This window comes from Myzus persicae, unplaced genomic scaffold (genome assembly GCF_001856785.1).
Source record: "Myzus persicae strain clone G006 unplaced genomic scaffold, MPER_G0061.0, whole genome shotgun sequence".
NCBI classification, from domain to species: Eukaryota; Metazoa; Arthropoda; class Insecta; order Hemiptera; family Aphididae; genus Myzus; species Myzus persicae.
Window position 1 is genome coordinate 27,808 of NW_019104225.1, and position 19,339 is coordinate 47,146.

The 19,339-nt window shown below is 30.3% G+C and overlaps 2 protein-coding genes across 2 annotated transcripts in view; both read right to left on the reverse strand.

Annotated features, from left to right (window-relative positions):
• Positions 1 to 983: 983 nt before the first annotated feature.
• LOC111040211 lies at positions 984 to 3,048 on the reverse strand. The gene is made up of 3 exons (XM_022324028.1): positions 2,701 to 3,048; positions 2,372 to 2,521; positions 984 to 1,119 (listed from the first exon to the last, which is right to left on the reverse strand). The coding sequence occupies exons 1-3, from the start codon at positions 2,818 to 2,820 to the stop codon at positions 1,021 to 1,023; spliced, it is 369 nt and encodes a 122-aa protein (XP_022179720.1). The 5' UTR covers positions 2,821 to 3,048; the 3' UTR covers positions 984 to 1,020.
• Positions 3,049 to 8,909: 5,861 nt separating this feature from the next.
• The window catches only part of LOC111040212, a 46,587-nt gene continuing 36,157 nt past the window's right edge, over positions 8,910 to 19,339 (reverse strand). The window contains exon 5 of the mRNA XM_022324029.1: positions 8,910 to 10,051. Within this exon, the coding sequence (XP_022179721.1) occupies positions 9,451 to 10,051 (601 nt within the window). The 3' untranslated portion in view covers positions 8,910 to 9,450. The remainder of the gene's footprint in view (positions 10,052 to 19,339) is intronic.

Consider the following 19,339-nt stretch of genomic DNA (forward strand, 5'->3'; position numbering starts at 1 on the left):
TACTTCAGTGTAAATATTTTCCTCTTATAAATACTATACATAGTCTTTTCTTTATTATGTATTTAAAATGATCAAAGTGCTTATAAAAAATAATATCATTAAACCAATCTTATGTGAAGTAAGATAGTATATCAGTATAGTTAAGCACAAAAAACATAGTAAAGTAAACTATTGAATTTAACTTGAATTGTTTCCAAAAATTTAGCATTGAAAGTACTTCAAACTTCTATTTAACAATATTTTTTTGTTTAAAATCATAAAAACTGATTGTCAAGAAATCAGCTAAATTAGTTTAAATAGATTAAATGCATCTTAATGTAGGTATATATTGATACCAACAGTATTCAACATCTGTAAGTTTAAACAGCAATCTAAAAAACATTTGAATAGTGAGAACTCAAAATAGTAATTAAGAATGAATGAGTTAATTGATAGAATGTTCTTATTTTTAACAAGTTGTATAAGTTGTATTTATTTATGGTTTTATACTTGACAGCTTGTCCATAAGTTAAATAATATAAAATACCGTGTTATAATTAGTGCTCAGATTTCAATGCATTAGTATTTTTTTTTTTTTGGATTGTTTGACACTGAATTTCAAGTTTCAAATGTGTTACATGTATATGTTATTTCAACAAATTGATAGGAATACAATTGCTTTTGATATAAGTATAAAAATGTGTAGTTTCTCATTCCTGCAATATTACATTTTTACCTAAAATTGTTTTAAAATAACACACGAGTCTGATTTATCTTTATGACCGGATTGTCACATGACTACTGGTGGATTATACACAGATGTCAATTTTATTAATCAAATCATAATAGGTCAAACCATTTTTTAAATAATTATTCTATTGTATCATCAAACATGGAGAAAATATAATTATTATAAGCACATTTGTTGGAGTAGTAATAATAAAATATGTTGGTGTTTTTTTTTTCTAAGCATGCTTATTTATTTAAATAGTAACAATTTTATGTACATGAGATCAGTTAATACTTTTATTTATAAAACACTCAAATCGACATTAGTATAACTCCAATCATGACAGAAAGTGTGCCGCACGCCCACAGAATTGAACAGCTCTCAGCAAACAATAATACACCAGTTAGAGCCTGAAATATATACAATGTTATAAATTAAGGGCATCAAATCTAAATTTTAATTTGAATAGTTTTTAATAGCTAACATAGAAATAAGTAGGTTATTAAGGTAAATAACAAACATTTTTAACCGACTCATTATTTATTATTAATTTATTAAATACTGGATTCGAGTGATAAAAAAACAATAATATTATAGAAAAGGGCATTTACAATAATGAGAAAAAAGTATTAAATTAAAACATGGTTTGAATTGTTTATGTTTCAAAAGTCGACAAAAGATAATATTATATGTAAAGTATACACTAAAGAGCATCTTATAGTGGATAATTATACCCGAGGACTCTAAATATGACACCTAACTTTTTCACATAAGTTTTCACTTATCTAAAGAATTTGCTTCAAGAGAAATATATTATTAATTTTATTTGACTTGAACAATCTATAAAATTAAATTCACAACAACTTTATGAGTAAATAATATTGTAGAGACTATAGACAAGGAGTTACGATGTTAGGTACTTAACAAGTTGACTTCCCTACCAATGTCACTGATCTTATAAACACCTTGAGTATCATAATGTACTCAGTAGTTCTAAAAGCCTATCATAATACTCAGATTTTTATAAGAGTTTCTGGCATGGAAAATTCCCTAGATATAAATGAATAAATAAAATACCCTCGACAATTTTTGAGTATTATAATACTCAAGAAGAAGTTGGCAAGTATAAGAAAACAATTATGAAGGGCAATAGGTAATTAAAAGTTTGACGTGTATCACATAATATAATACACACTACACAGTAAGTAGATAACTTGTTAAGGAGACATCTGTTAGCAGCACTTGACTTAGTTTATTTTTTTTGCCCGTAAATATCTATTATTGTTATACATTTTTATGTTTTTGCTTTAAGAAATGACAAAAGATTTTTTTTAATAGTTACTCTAACAAATCATATATTTATGTTAATGGTAACCTAGATGGTAACAATGGTAAGAACAAATCATTTTTATTTCAAATGGAATAATTAAAACAATTTAGTTATTAATTACAAGTTTTTATAATTTCAAAAACATAAAATAGTTTTGAAAAGTTATAATATGTAGGTCAAACATTTAGTTTGGCCTATCAAAATAAAAACCGAAAAATAAATTGATGAAAACTTTGAATGGCTATTGCATAAGTTTAATAGAAGTATTAGGACGTTAAATACAAATGGGGAAGCCATGAAACAGTGCAAGTAGCTAGTTCCTTGTTACTCACGGTAAAAATGTAATTGGACGCTATGCTGATGCCAGTGGATACCAACGTGGAACCGAATCTCAGGGATCTGGTATACATTAGCCAAACACCGACGTTGGCTAGCACGACCATTGCCAACATGACAAATCTGGCCAAATTCGCATACAGAGCCTATGAGATGAAAACAAAAATTAACAGATCAGGACCTGCACTTTCAATGTCGTTACTATTGTCATTGATTCTTTAGGTGTAGATTTGTTGTGTGTTTTACTTTTGGATCATAAAATTATAGATGTTTAATATAATTATTGAATAATATGATCTGTAAGATTTAATATTATCAATTTTACCTGATTGTTCAAGCCGAAGAACTCGTTGACACTCATTCCAATCTTGCCGAACAAGCCGGCTGATGACCCACAGACTCCCGCGGACGCGGCGCACAGGGCATTCTTAAGCCGACGGTTCATCGAACAAATTGGTGGTGGAGATCAAAAATCTATAAAGAATTGTTTTTGTTTATTGATCTTAGAGGAGTGAACATAGCTCCGAGTCGTGGCCAGTAGGAACTCAGCTTCTATTCTCTATACATTCAACATCATGCGTAAATTATTAATTAGTAAAATAGTAAAATATGAGCAACTCTACAAGTTGTAACTTTACAAGTGTATGTACCTATCAAATTTAATATTTCAGCCGTGATAAGTACCTCTCTACCACTGATAATAAATTAATTAGATATGAGCAAAATTGTAACCATAAACCAAGGTGTAATGATATCAGTACACCCAAGATAGAAAAGTAATAATAAGTTATTTCTATCATGAGTACGCCAATCTCAATCTCAATACCATTTTCAAGTGTAGTTTTCAAGGCGCGTTCACGACTCGGCAATTATTGCCGAATTCCGTTGACGGTATACCACATGGCACATTACCATTTACCACCTACCTATACACGGTGTAACAGAAATAACTGACTAATGCAATAACTTTTGCTATAATCAATATTTTGAATTTTTTTTTTATACATAATTTACAGTCACTTGCGCTACATGTTTAATATAAAAAAATTATTTTTATTTTTTAATACTGAATATAAAAAATTTAAAATTTAATTAAATTGTTTTGGATAAGTTAAAAATAGCCAATTTGTAAATCTGATTATAAGAACAATTTTGATGGTAAAACATTTATCTAAGTCGAGTAGCTTATTTTTTAAAATATTTTTAAATATCAATTTTTTTTTGATCAAATTCATTTGGAACGTAAAAACTTTTTTCAAAATATAGGAAATTTGCTGACATGAGTATATTTCTTATATTATTTATTATTCATATAATGTTAAAAAAAATTCGTCCTGCGTTAAAGTAGCATCATTTTTTTTTTTTTGTTAGGTACTCAAATCTATCTGTTTACACCTTGTATAGTACTCAGTACTAGGTACTTACCACTTACCCACTCAATATCCAGGTAACAGCTAAGTTAGTTGAACTAACGTCTAACAGAATATTCAATGTTCAATGTTGCCATGTTGGTGACGCGCACTGGCGTATATAATAGTTACCTATTATATAACTAGTTACCATTAAGAGACCTGATAAAAATGAAAAATATACAACGCTCAAGAGATGGCAAACTTCAAAAATTGACGAAATGTAGATTCGTTCGTGGAGCTAAATTAATTTAACTAATTAACCGGTAGATACCTCCTACCTAGTTGTTTTTTCTGCTAGTAGAAATGTGATGTGTAAATGGGAACTTATATTTTATAAATATAGTTGTGTTACTGTGTAACTGAATATTATCCTGGGACCGCTAGAATCCTATTAGGTATTTAGGTGCCCTCCAAAAATGATTAAATTAAAATTTTTTTGTCAATTCATTAAATAATTCTTAGTTAGGAAAGTACCCAATGAACAATATGTTTTTTATTTCAAAATAATAGTCATGTCACTCGTGTATTAGAAAAATTATTTATTTGTAAGTAGGTACCAATATAGCAGGGTTCATTTTAACGTTGTCTGTCGTGTCATGTGGCTTTTATCGTAATATGATTGGCCGTGATAATCATTATACAGGTATAAATTAATATCAATCACTAGCCATGATGATCTACCACACAATTTACAGAGATTGGCTTTGGCCGAGCACACATTTTGGACACAACACGATACGGCACGAAAGACGCAATAGCTCTGAATCCGGCTTTAGGTAATCCCTGAGTATTAGTGTATTACCATTGATTATAAAAATTTAATTTATAATCTGCAATGGTATTAGTGTATTAACTATCTATATACAAACATACCAAGGTATTTACTAACTTACATTTTGCTATTTTTATTATTTTTTTTAAAATCCTCCCTCCCTCAGGGTATGAGTGAATAAAACACTTCAGTTGGTTATAATATTAACTATTATTATTGTCCCGAAATCGTCAAACAAATAAAAGAAATGTTATCTACCACATCCAAATAAGAAAATGGCTATTTTTATATGCATCTATATAGGGATTTTAATATGTCGTCATTATTCTGTAATATGGGGTTGAATATAATATAAATGCGGTGTAGCACACGTGTCACGTGGTGTCGTATAAGTATGTAAATAAACGTTGAGTGACTTACAAGTATTCCCAGGCGTGTAGGTATACTATAGTGATGTATTAATATAAATATTTTTTTTGGTTGACTATTCCGAATAGCAAAAAAAAATAATGCTAAAATCGTTTTAAACGCCCAGTTAGGTACCTCTTGTGCTACCCTCTTATGTTTCCATTATTTTAAAAACAGATTTAAAAGTCGTCAACTTTCAGTTTTACGAGTTGTTCGCCCAGAAACATCAAATACGTGGTAGGCTGTTATAAGCTGTTATAAGTTTTGGTCCAGAATAAACCGTTTTGGTGGCATAAAATAAATGCATAATGCTAATTTCGGGGTCGACCTGCTGCAGCCATTATGACGTGAATAATTTTCTTTCTCATATACGCTACCAATAACATAATATCTGCGATGAAACAGGTCTTGTGGATATAATGGTATGTTTATGATTTATGACTTATGAGTTTATGATACACAACTAAACTGTTAGAAATTTGTTCTGACTTCCAGTTTTACTTCTGTCGGATGTCCGTTACATGGTTTGTCAGCATTGTTGGCATTTATCGAGTAATTGTTAACCGTTATGGTGTTAAAACATGGTAAATTCGTGTGTATGTGCCAATTTCAACTGCTAGACGTACCTACCATTTACGAGTATTGTTTTGGCTTTAAAATTAACGTAATCATATTTTATACCCAAAGTATATACTATTATCAACATTCAACAGTCATTAACAGTCAATGTGTTGGCAAATAAGACTCCATGATTATCAAATGATCAACGTTTTTAAAGGGTTATATAAATCTATTGGTAATAGGTATAAACAATTTAAAATTCATAAATTCACTGTATCCGTCAATACTGAATACTCATTAGTATATAATATGATCAACATAAAATATAACAGTTAAATTACCAAATTAACAAAATAAAATATAAATATGTTTCATAATCAATAATCATTAAGTTAAACAAAATTATCATATAAAATTATTGCAATTATCAAGTATGATAGGTAGGTACAATATTTTACTGAGTACCTATTTATATTGTTCAGAGCCCTGTTTTATTTATTTCCTTAAGCATTGTTACTGTTTATTAATTAATATCCATCTCATATAAGGTACCTACGTCCTACACGTTGTGTGTAGTGTCGAAATTGTCTTATCACATTAATTTTATTATTTCATTGTTCAAATAGTATTATAATTATAATATATTCATATTTAATATATATTATATAATTAGTTTTATCCTGTGTGCTCAGTTGTTCCTGTGTGATATATAATACTATACATCTTTATTACGCCGGCACCTTGGATAACATTTTATCAATATACCCCATGGTAGTATGGTAGGTACTCAAACTTCATCATCCGTAGATGTTTATTTTCATGTTGTAAAAATTTCAAAACGACAGGACATAAAAAAAGGTAGGTACCTACCAACCTACCTACCTGTATACTAAAATATATTATGTTTAGTGAAGCAAGGTAAACTTTTTTCAAACACAAAAACAAAAATGAAGTTTTTGACAGGCGTCTCTGTAGTGTCAAACGAAATGAAAAAGCTATATTCGACTATAGATAAAAAAAAAACACTGACGCACGCCGAGTTATCGGAGGTTATAATATATTGCAAGCAATATTTGTAGTTATATATGAGAGTGAGAAAATGGGGGAAAAACAAATGAACTCGGAGGGTTCTGCGAGCTAGAGTTCTTATGGAAAGCATGGGCTATCGTATGTTCATTGTTCAGTAAAAACAATTGCTCATTCTAATTTTCAAACCTTACGTCTGTTTAATCGACCATAAAATATTTAAAAATATTATTATGCTTTGGTCGTTTCACGATCGTGGGAAATTTGAATATTTTTTTCAGCATGAAAATTAGGGTGAGGTTATAAGAAATATTAAGCGAACTACTGCAATAGTATAGAATCGTGTAATCGTGAAAAATAAAAGGGTTTTTGCAGAATAGATTGTTGACATTTGCATGTGACTGCGTAAAAAAGACGTTTAAGTTTTACTATATTTGATTTATAATACTCCCACGAATTATAATTTATGACTACAACCCAAAAATACAGCCAATGGCCGAGTATATTAGAAATTGCCTATAAATGTTCCTTATTGAATTTAAAGGTCACAAGACCTCTAAAAACATGAATTTATAAATATGAAAATACAAGTAACTGTAGTAAGGCCGTTGTTTTGCAGGTTGATTAAAAAAAAAAACATGATACTTTATTCATATTTTACGATTAACTCGAGCATATAATGTTGTGTGAAAGTGTATGTGCTTCAAAAAGCAACCTCTTAGTATTTTCTATCTCCATTCTCCGACGAGCGCATCATCGCTGAAAGAATTTTTTACTCTTATGATTGTGGTGAAAACATAACGATGTTGTCTCATTAGGTATTAGAAGAATAATAAATGCAAAAATGCTTAAAAGTAGTTCCAAAAATGCTGGAATCAAAAAATGTAAACAAGTATTACATTACATTGTTTTTTTTTTAGACATTTCAAGTTTAAATTAGGACGAAATTAGGTATTTAAACTCTGAATATTGATTTTAGTTATATTTTTGTAATTTTAAAATATCATTCAATTAACAATACTTTGTATTTCATGTTACCTAATTATATATATATATTATATGTACGGCATGTATAAATATATTATTATATACTTGTACGTTCAAAACCAATCACATATATATATTTGAATAAATAAAATATCATATGCTTTGTATATCTTCCGTTCTAAAAAATTAGTATGCCAATTTCCCGAGTGCAAATAACGAACAATTAAAAAAACATGAAAAATTAATTCGTGATCATCGACATTTGAAATAATATGCGTATTTAGGTATTAGGCAGGTTGGTTTATACATAGTATCTACTTGTGAACAGTTATTCACAGTTATTCCAAGTGGCCGGCACGATATTGAATTATTTAAAATAAAACATATTTTATTTACAACTTTATCAATATAGATGATAGAAAACATTTACAATGTGTTTTCAATGAGTTATATACGGTTACAAGATATTATCATAATATAACATATTTTATAGTATAATTTATAGCTTATATAATAGGTATAATGGTATTATATGTATAAATATTTAGTTAAAAATAATAATTTATACTTAAAATAATATACATTTTTAATAATATAGTAATTATATAGGTACATTTGACTAGAAAATGACATTTTTATAAAGGTACGTAGTTTTTCAATTTTTGGTTGGTACGTGAATAAATAAGAGTCAAAGTTTAATCATCTATTTCGATTTTATAATAATTTTATAATTTTATACATAAAGAACAAAACTCGTTTTGAAAAACGTAAACAAAACACAATAATATTATAATAAGTTAACTTTCTTAAACTTATAAACATATAAACGTCGTTTGCAACAGTGTGGGACGTGGGTGGTTAATTCTTTCATTCGGAGGAAAATTTCAAACAGAAGTGTTTGGTATAGAGCGGAGTAACGGACAGAACACAATTAATAGTATAACAGGCCATATTTTGCCGTTAGTATAATATAGTTGTTACTCGTTGGGTTGCTGGGAAAAGTATTATTAGTTTATTTCAGCTGGACCAACGTTTCCCAATCATCTGCTCAACGTGCAACAAGTATAATAATAATATTATGATTTATGACTTTCAACTGAGTTATAAGTGATATTCGTTTATAAAAACTTTTAAACAAATCGTTGAATTGCAGCAACGATGTTTGGGAACTATGTTAGTGTAAATTATTTAATGTATTCCAATGATATAGATTCCAAAAACTGATATGCGCATATTCAGATATAAACCCTATGTCAACAGGTGTGCACGTTTCGGGTGTACCCAACAGTGTGTTACCTCGCGTATGTGCGTGTTTTGAGAGATTGGGTACAGAGAGAGATAGAGCGAGAGAGAGCGAGTAAAAAGATACTAGGAAATCGTTCGTCATGGGAGCCGTTTTTATACTATCGTAAATAGTACATATATTATCATATGGAGGGTACAGATGCATATGTCGAGACGACGTCACGGTTTTATAAATAATAAAAATAGCATTAATAATCTTATATATTATAATGTTATTGTATTTACTTTATAATATGCATGTACGGTAGCGATCGATCGAGTGATTCTGTTGGATACGTATCCTTCAACGCACTATAAGGGGTGATAATCATTACCCGCACACCCCCTAAGAAAAACTTCTGTGTCCCGGAAAGTTCGAGAGTGAACGTGTCTGATTTTTTATACAAATCGGCGAAAAAAGACTATTTGGTTTCGTTTAAAAATTCTAAAGTGAAAGAAATTATTTCGTGCTCATCGTGCATAATAATATGCTGCCTTCGTGGTCGGGTTTTTATCGTGACTCGGGGATAATGTTTTGGACATATGTTTTGTAACTTTGGTTTTTTAAACGCGTAACGAAAAAGGGCGACACGTATGGGTGGAGGATGAGGGTTGTAGGTGGCCATTACAAGGCGTACGGCTGGGTGCCGGGCCGAGGTGGCTGTTTGAGTAGGCCCACGTAGCGGGCGGCGTGCCGGCATTTGGACACCACCTCCTCCTGGACCAGCGAGAACGACATGGCGATCAGGACCAGGCCGAACAGCAAGTAACCGCAGCACGCGACCAACTGCAGCTGTCCGTTTTGCGTGTCGGTGCCCTGGAACGATTTGCCCGGCACCAGGTCGCCGAACCCAATCGTGGACAGCGTGACGAAGCAGAAGTACGCGCCGTCGATGAACGTCCAGCCCTCCCATGCGGCGAAGACGGCCGCGCCCAGACAAATGTAACCGGCCAACACGAGCAGCACCAGGGCCACCGGTACGCCGGGTGGTGCGCCGTTGCGCCTCTTGTTCGGCCGCTTGTTGTTGGTCGCGGCCACTGCGGCCGCTGCAGCGGCCGCCGCCGCAGCAGCAACCTCGCGGTGATACTGTTCCGAAGCGGTGGCGGCGGTCGTGATGTTCTGTCGCCTGTCCTTGTCCGCACCACCACGCCGCCGTTGCTGTTGACGGTTACTGCTTAGGAGCGGCACTCGGCTGGGCGTGCCGTGCGCCCCGCCGTACATTTGGCTGCGAAACACAAAACAATATTATAATTAAAATGTATGAGGAAACTTGTATTCGATATGCAAGTTTTTCGATGGAACGACAGTTTTTTTTATTGATAAAAATTTTTTTAAAAAATAATCAAAAATTTGATTTTGAATACCAATATAATAAAACAATTTTTTAAGAAGCAACTACTACTGACTTTGAGGGTGAATATCCTGTATTAAAAATGTTAACTTCAAACAGTTCAAACGCTCTGCATTAAAAATGATGTGACTTTCCGGTAAACCATTTTTTTTAATAATAGAATAATAGGTAGATAGACTTATGAAGAATCTTGTATTAAATATTCAAAAATATTATATATAAATTGTCTTGGATATAAAAAGCAATATTTTAAGAATTTCTAATTTCATAACAATTTGCAAAGTTTCACGATTTTGAGGAATTTTATCACAACGTTCAATAAAAACTATTGTGAATTTACGCTCTTCTTTTTTTTTTTTGAACTGCAGTAATAACAATTTGAGAAAATTTGTATTAAATATAGGTACGAATTGTACTGTACAATTCGTATGATCTGTATAATATTTTATTATTATCTTATAGTCCATCATTTGAAATTTTGTTTATTATTTTTAAATAATACATTTAATAAATTCAATATTTTTTAATTTATTACAATTTGTATTCAGTTGATCATATTTTTTGAAAATGTCCCTGTGAATTTTGTCCGTTTATCGGCTGTATGGGTACTACACGAAAATAATATGTCTAAATAGCACGCTGCGTGCATATGAATACGCGTCAAGCACTATCAAATGTGTCAAGCACCCATATTATACAGCAGGGAGCACACTCGAAAAATACAATTATTTATTGATACGACAGAATATGTCCAAAAGCAAGCCGCAAGTTCCACAGACCGGAAACCTGTATTTTGAGAATGAAATAGCTATTTTAATGTATATAAATATATTCTACTATTAAAATATAATATAATATGCAGGAAGCCCATGATGTCTGCTGTTCGTATACCTCGCGTGTAGTATAAAATGGTTCGAAAGAAATGTCATCGATATACGACGTCCCGATATTCGATAATATACGGTTTCAGTGGTGGTTGAGACTTGTTTGAGCGAGTTCTTTTCTTGGCCCAGATCGGGAGGAAACAAACCCGCAAGAAGCTGTTAAAAATGTATGTGGTGCGAGGAAAAGGCTCAATGTATATTTCAGTATTTGTAGAGCAACCGTTGTGCTACTTGAAACTTGTACAAGTCAATTTTTTTTTATCGAATTTGTATTGAGTTATAAACCACGTATATTATTACGCCTATTATTAAAGAATTTCAACTGCCACAGCGATGATTATAAAGTAGGATGGGTCGATTTACGGGTGATAAAAATGATTTTCACATTCCAGATTGTAATAGTGATAAAAAGTTGTGATGTGTTGTAATTAAAAAAAAAATTAGCACCATATTGTTCTTGAGACTCACTTTTAGGGTAACACAAATCCAAAATTAAATGTCTTACATTTTTTTAATAAAAATACTGGTACATTTTTTATAAATATATTAAGTACCTAATTGGGTATGAGTTATTTACATTAGATTTGTATGATAAAAGCATAAAATGCTTTTATTATTATATATATATCAGTTTATGTATATTGTATATATTTTTTTTATGGTTATAATTTAAAATATAATGTTAATAATAATATCTATAATCCTCCTTCTCCTGTTATTTTAATATCTTATCTATTATAATAATGCATTCATTCAAATTCTGAATTTTGAAATTATCAAACATACTTATTTTACTAACTATTACAAATAAAATAATAAAATATATTTATAGATTACCTAATACAAATAAATTGCTATAATTTTCACAACATTATAATCTTCATTTCAACCAACCCATTTTATGGACCTATTATTATCCGTAATGCATAGGTACATTTCAATAAATCAGAAACTATTCATTCAAATTTCTATTTCCAATAACTTACAGTAAAAAAATAGTTCTCATTTGAAAAAAATTTCGTTTCCCTGGACGACACTTCTTAGATTCAAGTATTTCAAAATAATGGTCCTAAAGAATTGTTTGAAATTACAATAATTAAAATTTGAATTATAGGTACATGCATTATTAAAAAAAAAAAAACGTGCAAGCATGAATATAATATATTATATGATGCGTATAGTATTTTAGATAAGTAGGTATCTCTGCTATATATTTTTTTTAGTCATCTCGTAGGATTATGGTACGGGTTTACAGATTGAGAATTTGATGAAAAACTGAATTTAAAATCTTTTTCTGAATGAAAATTGGACTTTACTTTACGAGATACCGTTTTTTTCTTATGAAGCTGTTGATTTCAAATAGCTTTCAAACTTATATTAAACAACGCACTATTTATTCTTCGGGTTTTAAAATATATATAGATACACGGGTTGATTCATCAAGCATATTTTTAGATATTTTACTAAAATAAAATATTTTGAAATCGGTACTTAAGTTTTATTCTATCTTTTGTAGAGAGTCTTGTGGTAGTACATACTACACTTTTTTTCTTAAAACGTTGATGTATCTAAATCGAAATTCAAATGAAAAGTTTCCTAGTTGTAATCCAAAGATAATAACTAGTCAGTAATAATTGTCCTTAATAATGGTTTTACATAAAATATAAAATAGATGTAATATTTAGTCTATTAAATACTTAAAACTAAACACAGACAATGTTTTCATAAACCTATTCAAATGGATGATTATATCCTTATAGTATTTAAAGTTGCTTAATACCTCTATTTAAATTATAATATTATAACGCCTGTGGCCACATAACTAGGCATATATAATTTCTTCGTCACTCATAGAATGCAATCATAAATATTCCAAATAATTGAATTTTTGAATTTTTAAACACAAGAACTTTTGCCAACAAAAGTGGGAAAAAATATTACTATTATTTTACGGTAATTATTATATTATTGTCATATTATGCATAAATAAATAAATATCACTCTACATTCCTGTTGTATAAATAGTATTCTGGTTTCAAATATTTTTTAGAATTAAATTTAGACTTTGAAAATAAATGACATCTTATGTGAGTCAATCCCACGCAAGACCCGTAACAATGATAGAATACTGAGCACCTAGCAATAACAATAATAATAATAATAATAATAATAATAATAATAATAATAATACAATATTATCTAAACGAGCAAATCGTCTAGCGGTTTATCGTGCGATCGATAACCAATAAACGTCACAATGTATACACCATAATATTATATCAGCTAATATAACGTATTTTATAAAGTTTGCACATAAAAATAAAATATCGTAAAATTGTACACTGGAATATTATTATTTTAATATTATATTACATCCCGCGTACATGTGATAGTCGTTTATTGACGTTTACAACCAACGATGGATTATCACGTATAATATATTATTATGTCCCATCTTATACATGTACCACTAATTATCTTAACTTGATGTCTGTAGATTGAAATACGGTTTGCTGTGATAGCTAGATGTTGCAGAAATACACATTTTGGTGAATATTTTACAATTAACCCGAAGTAAAAAAAATATCACTCAACAGGGGCGTCAAGAGTCGTCGGAGGTGTGCTTAATGTTTATGTTTTAAAAAAATTAAAAAATTCGAATTATTTTCAAATTTTAAATATTTGTAACTCAGTCGAATTTAGTTTTAGAACCAGAGTAAATAATATTAGATCTAATGAATATAATATCATAATGTAGAATCCGTTTATAACGATCTTCAGGGATCCTTGAGAATCAGATCCTTGTATCCAAGGTTGTATCCTAACTTCCTTACATTCGGATAACAAAAACATATTGTCCGTGAGATAAAAAAAAAACTTATAAATAAAGAACTAATCATAATGGTTATTCTGTCGTCGATATTAAGTACATACTGCGTATATAATATATTATGAATACACATAAAAAAATATAGAGATATATAAATTAAACCTTCGATGATTTTTATTTTATGTTAAGAAAAATGTAAAATATTAATTTCTTATACACGAGGTGTTTCACAGCGTTTATCCTCGTGTGTATACCACCTCTTCATTAAACTTTAAAGCTTGTATTTTTGTTTAAATAATACCGAACGGAAGTTACATTAATTGACTTTTAGTATGATAAATATTTGACCAGTTTTAGTAATAGCATTAAGCAAATATTAAATGATAGTAATAAAATCGAGGTTCTCAACTTCTTTATAATATAATACGGAAATCATAATCCAAGGGGTAAGTGAGCACCATTTTAGAATTTTACGTGGAATATAAAATAATTTTCAAATAATTTTGCATAATATTATTATCCAATCACAATCAGTACAAAACATAATATTATCACGATATACATTACACTCTCGATCCATAATACAAAAATACGACAATATTGTTTTCCCTATTAAGTATGATTTAGCAGAACTATATTATTCAGGAGATGATACAAATAATAATAAATATTAAAGTACTTAAGATTTACAATGTTATATTAGTACTCGCAGACTCATTGGATCTGAGCAAAGTCTGATGAATCATGGGTAGTGGATTCCGATAATCGTATTATTAGATATACTATTGTTTAATGTGACAATGCGTCGTGATCTGATGATAATATTTTATTTTGCAAACGTTACCCGTGTTTACGCCGAAAACGTCAAACAAGAAATAATTATTACGAAAATATGCTATTGTAATATAATGTAGAATAATAAGTAAAGCTATTCTTGGAAGTGAGAAGAGAGTTTCGTCGATTTCGTTTTTTTTCCTGAATTTCGGTGTAAGTCCAGAAAATACAATACTTAGTGAACAGCTGGTTTTCCACGAATCGCGTTGGTATGGAACAGTCAACAGTTGTACGCGATACCGGCTTATACAATAATAACATAACAATGAATAAATAAACAAAAATACGTTTTGGACCCTCTGGTGGTACATCTCTAAGAAGAGATAATTGTCGCATACCAGTGAAACACTATGTACACACGCAGGAAATAGCGCAATTAATTTACCAAGTTAGTTTTCTTTGAGATCTTCGTTATTATTCTTGTTGACAATTATTTATCACTATCCGAAAATTATAAAAACCGTCAACTCGCTTCTGCTGCATAGAAGGTGTCGACTATTGGCCATTAACTACTCAGTTTAGCTCACTGCAACCGATGTATAATATGTGTATTTGATATTCCTAAAAAACATTGAGTTTCTGAGCTGAGGAGATTGATGTATATTGGATGGTTTATCCAAGTTTATACAATTATTTAGTGATTTTTTTAGTCGGTATAGGATGTACAGTAAAATAGGTGGAATTGGTGGAATAAATAGCTTAAAATGATTATAAATATTATGAAAATTTCATTACGTATAATGTACGGATGATGATAATAAAAACAAACTATGAAAAGGTTAAAGTCTATGTGTTTAATATTTTTTGAACTTAAGCAAAATAACTAAAATTGTTATATTTTTTAACTGTTCAATATTACGTCCAAGTATATGATTTTCATAACAACGGCTTTAAATACTACGGCTTTAAGTGGCAATCATTTTTTTTTTTTGGAAACCTTGTGTAGAATTGTTTTGGTATAAAATATAAATATAATATTAAAATATTAAATACGATTTTTATTTTACTTTTTTATTAATTTAACCAAGTACAAAATAATTTGTGTATTTTCAAACAAATGATAATAAAAAATGACAAACAGTGTTGACAGAACCGTTTCACCGAACAGTGTATTTATTTATTTTAGTTTTCTCGCTGTATTTCTTGAGTTTTTTGTCAAGAAATGTATTAAACATTTTCTATTTTTACCAAAATACTAACAGAAATTACTCTTAATGTTGATGGTTCTAATGAATATTTCACTCCAAAACGTGACTCTAGACTTAATACACATCGGTATATAAATCCAATATATCAATCGTTCTTTTCAAGATAAAAATGTTATAACTTTTATCATAAAAAATGTGAGAAACCACATTATTTGTGTTCAACAAGTGTCTTTGAATTTCAACAAAAAAATCTAAAAACATAAACATCATTCATGGAATTTAAATGAACGCACCCACCCACAAGTGACGTCCACGACATCCTGTAAATGACGCTCCCGCATATCAATTTGATTAAAAAAAAAAGTTATCGACGGGGACAAACACTCTGTGTACATCGGCGTTTGTATTATGTTTTTTGTTTAGAATAAATGCGTAAGCTACGACGGTTGTTGGAGCAACGCGTCGCAATGTTTTCCATCCGAACCGAACGCGATCGGGATTTTGAAATTTATATTCGAACGGAGTTTACTTTGCAGTCGCAAACCGTAATGCTCGTGTATATTATACGTGTGTGTATATACGCACATTTTTTTTTTTATGGTGGAAACACTCGACGAAATCATTGTACGCGAACCGTTCAAGCGCAAAAGCCCCGACTGTCTTATTTTTTATACGTCTCCCACTCAATGGCGGGTACAGTGCGATTTACATTTGGCCGTAATAAAACATCCCCAAATCACTCGTTTTGGTTCAGCGTCTCCCATGCGCGTACAATATAGGTTTCGATTAATTTTTATTAGTCACGTACGTGATTTCACGTACTACCGGCTTAGTTTTTTATACATCAAAAAACAGCACACAACCGCGCCAGTCAGGCTACCACCATAATCTCCGTATTACAATATATTATGTTAAATATATTATATAATTGAAGTTTATAACTGGGATTTACCAAGTCTGCCCACTTCCTCTAATCCTGTGATTTGATATATTTATTCACATTGAAATTTTTGGGATTTTTAAGTATACTTTAGACTCCATATTCTCAAATACTTAGATGTTGTACACTGTTTAAGAGTAAACCATTATATTATATGAGTGTCTCGCGGCGATTTAAACTTCTGTTTTTTTTTTCAAATGAGAACCACTCTTTTCCTGTGGATTGTCAACAATACATACATATTTTTAAAAAACGTTGACGCATCTAAATCGAGATACCGACGAGTAGTTTTTCAGTTATTAAACTTTTTGCACTAAGGATGATATTGTTCTTGATAATGCTTTGTTTTGAACGTGCATCTGTATTGTGGGATCAATATACCATCAACCGTAGTTAACTGTAGTAGTTATATTTTAGAGCTAGTACAGCTAAAATTCTTGTTATTACTCATTTGCTGAGTGTATATTAAATATGGATCACTTGGCATACCACAAGATTATCATCTGAGTGTTTTCGGTTTTCTGTGCACTAAACGGTGCATACTACTTGCGTCCCGGATTTAATTTAATAGCTAAGTTGCGCCTGGATCAAAAAAGCCAAAAGAAGGTCATAGCTTACTTGCATGGTTGCATTCTAGTCCCGTGATATTAAAAAAATCGATTATTTAAACGCAATTCATTAAAATAAAAAATACATATGTAGTTTATTTTGTCATATTAATAATGATTTAAGTTCGATTCAAAATATTAATAAGAAAATATATCGATTACATTTATAATAATAAATTAATGATATTATGAGACATATTATGTACTAATCTAAATTATTTGAAGACATCAATGAATTGGACAATTTGTGGATGACTATTTATTTTAGTGACACGATAACATCGATGATAATGATATAGCTCGAAACGGGAAGCAAGTTACCGGTCGAATTTACTACCTGTAAAATATACCTTTTTTTGGCATGGAAGTATTGGAGTATCGAGCACCATTGTATCCTTATTCATTTGATTTCTTTCATTATTGTTTTTGTTAATATAATATTTATTAATTATGTTTCTTTTGATTTAGTATTTGTAACAATTGGGTTATTAGCTCGTGCTTTTTATAAATAAATAAATAATGGTTTGTCTTAAAATATAAAATACATGTGTAATTATTATTCTGGTACTTATAAGTATAATATATACTCTGACAATTTTTACAAATCGTAATTAGCAATAATTATAATTTTTAAATTATTTTAGCCTACATATCTGCTAAACATATTATCATTCATACACACCGTTGAGTAACTTGAAAATTAATCGTTAAAATATTGATTTAGATGTATAAACATTTTCAAAAAACTTATCTATTTAACAACGCTCAGTAAAAAAAATGAAGTTTGTACCGCCAACAGACAATCATTAAATGGCATAAAAAACCTAAGTACTTGAAAATATGGTCCTGAATTATGCTTAACAATTTTAAAAATGGAATAAAAAGGGCGGCGTGAACATACTCAGTGAATCAATATGTACACAGTTTGGATGGACTGTATGTGCAATGCGTGCAAGTTTCGGTTATAATGAATACAAATTATCACCGAAATGTTTGAGTCATTACTACAGAGATGATTCACCGAACAATTCATTTTGGCGTAACCACCACCGTCTGCCACAATAATAACTAATAAGCCTATATTTGGCCTGTTTGCGAGCACAAAAGACCACCCGAAATAATATGTCTGTAAACCTCAGCAGAAACATAGTTTATACAATATAATGAACGAAACGTTTTCTTGAACCTTCACAATTGAGACAGTTTTTGAGAATTGTCAAACACGAGACGACGAAGTTGAAATTGATATTGAGTTTTTTTTTGTATTTTCGTAGAAACAAGGTGTGTCCTGTTTCTTTTTTTTTTGTCTACGATTAAACTCAATCCGGCTAAGTCATTTTCTTTATGATATACCTAGGTTTATTTTTATATATTTTTTTTTATCTCGAATACAAATTACGTGCAACACTATTAAAAAAAATTTATATCCATATAAAAGTCCACGATCCGGACAATCGCTTTTTGGGTCATTAAATGCGATACGGTCATCTGACTACTGCAAATGTACGGTGTGACGCAAGGTCATGTTTAAAAATTCATTACCATAAAACTATACACCCCTATACACAGTATAAAACTTTACTCCGTTTTATTATGCATTTAACAGTCTTGCACACTGCCGCATTTGTCGTCGTAAACATAATAATATCATTAATGCACTTTGATCGATTGCCATTATTTTGTCGAGTTTGATCATTGTATTATCTGGACATAAGATAATACATGGCAGTGTTAATTGCAGTGATCGAATTAATATTATTTTTGCATCGAATTTGATTTCGACCGTTTTGTAAAACGGCTCGTCGTATAGGCAATATAGGTACACGCGTGCGCGGAATGTCGGACCAACATATGTTTTCTCCCTCGGATCCGCTCGCGCAACATAGCAAATTTATGTTTATTAGAACTTACCGTTTGT

Coding starts and splice junctions, on each gene's coding strand:
- LOC111040211 (XM_022324028.1), bottom strand. CDS start 2,820: ATGAACCGTCGGCTTAAGAATGCCCTGTGCGCCGCGTCCGCGGGAGTC. Junction 2,522..2,700: donor TCTTCGGCTTGAACAATCAG/GTAAAATTGATA, acceptor TTCATCTCATAG/GCTCTGTATGCGAATTTGGC. Junction 1,120..2,371: donor CGTCCAATTACATTTTTACC/GTGAGTAACAAG, acceptor TATATATTTCAG/GCTCTAACTGGTGTATTATT.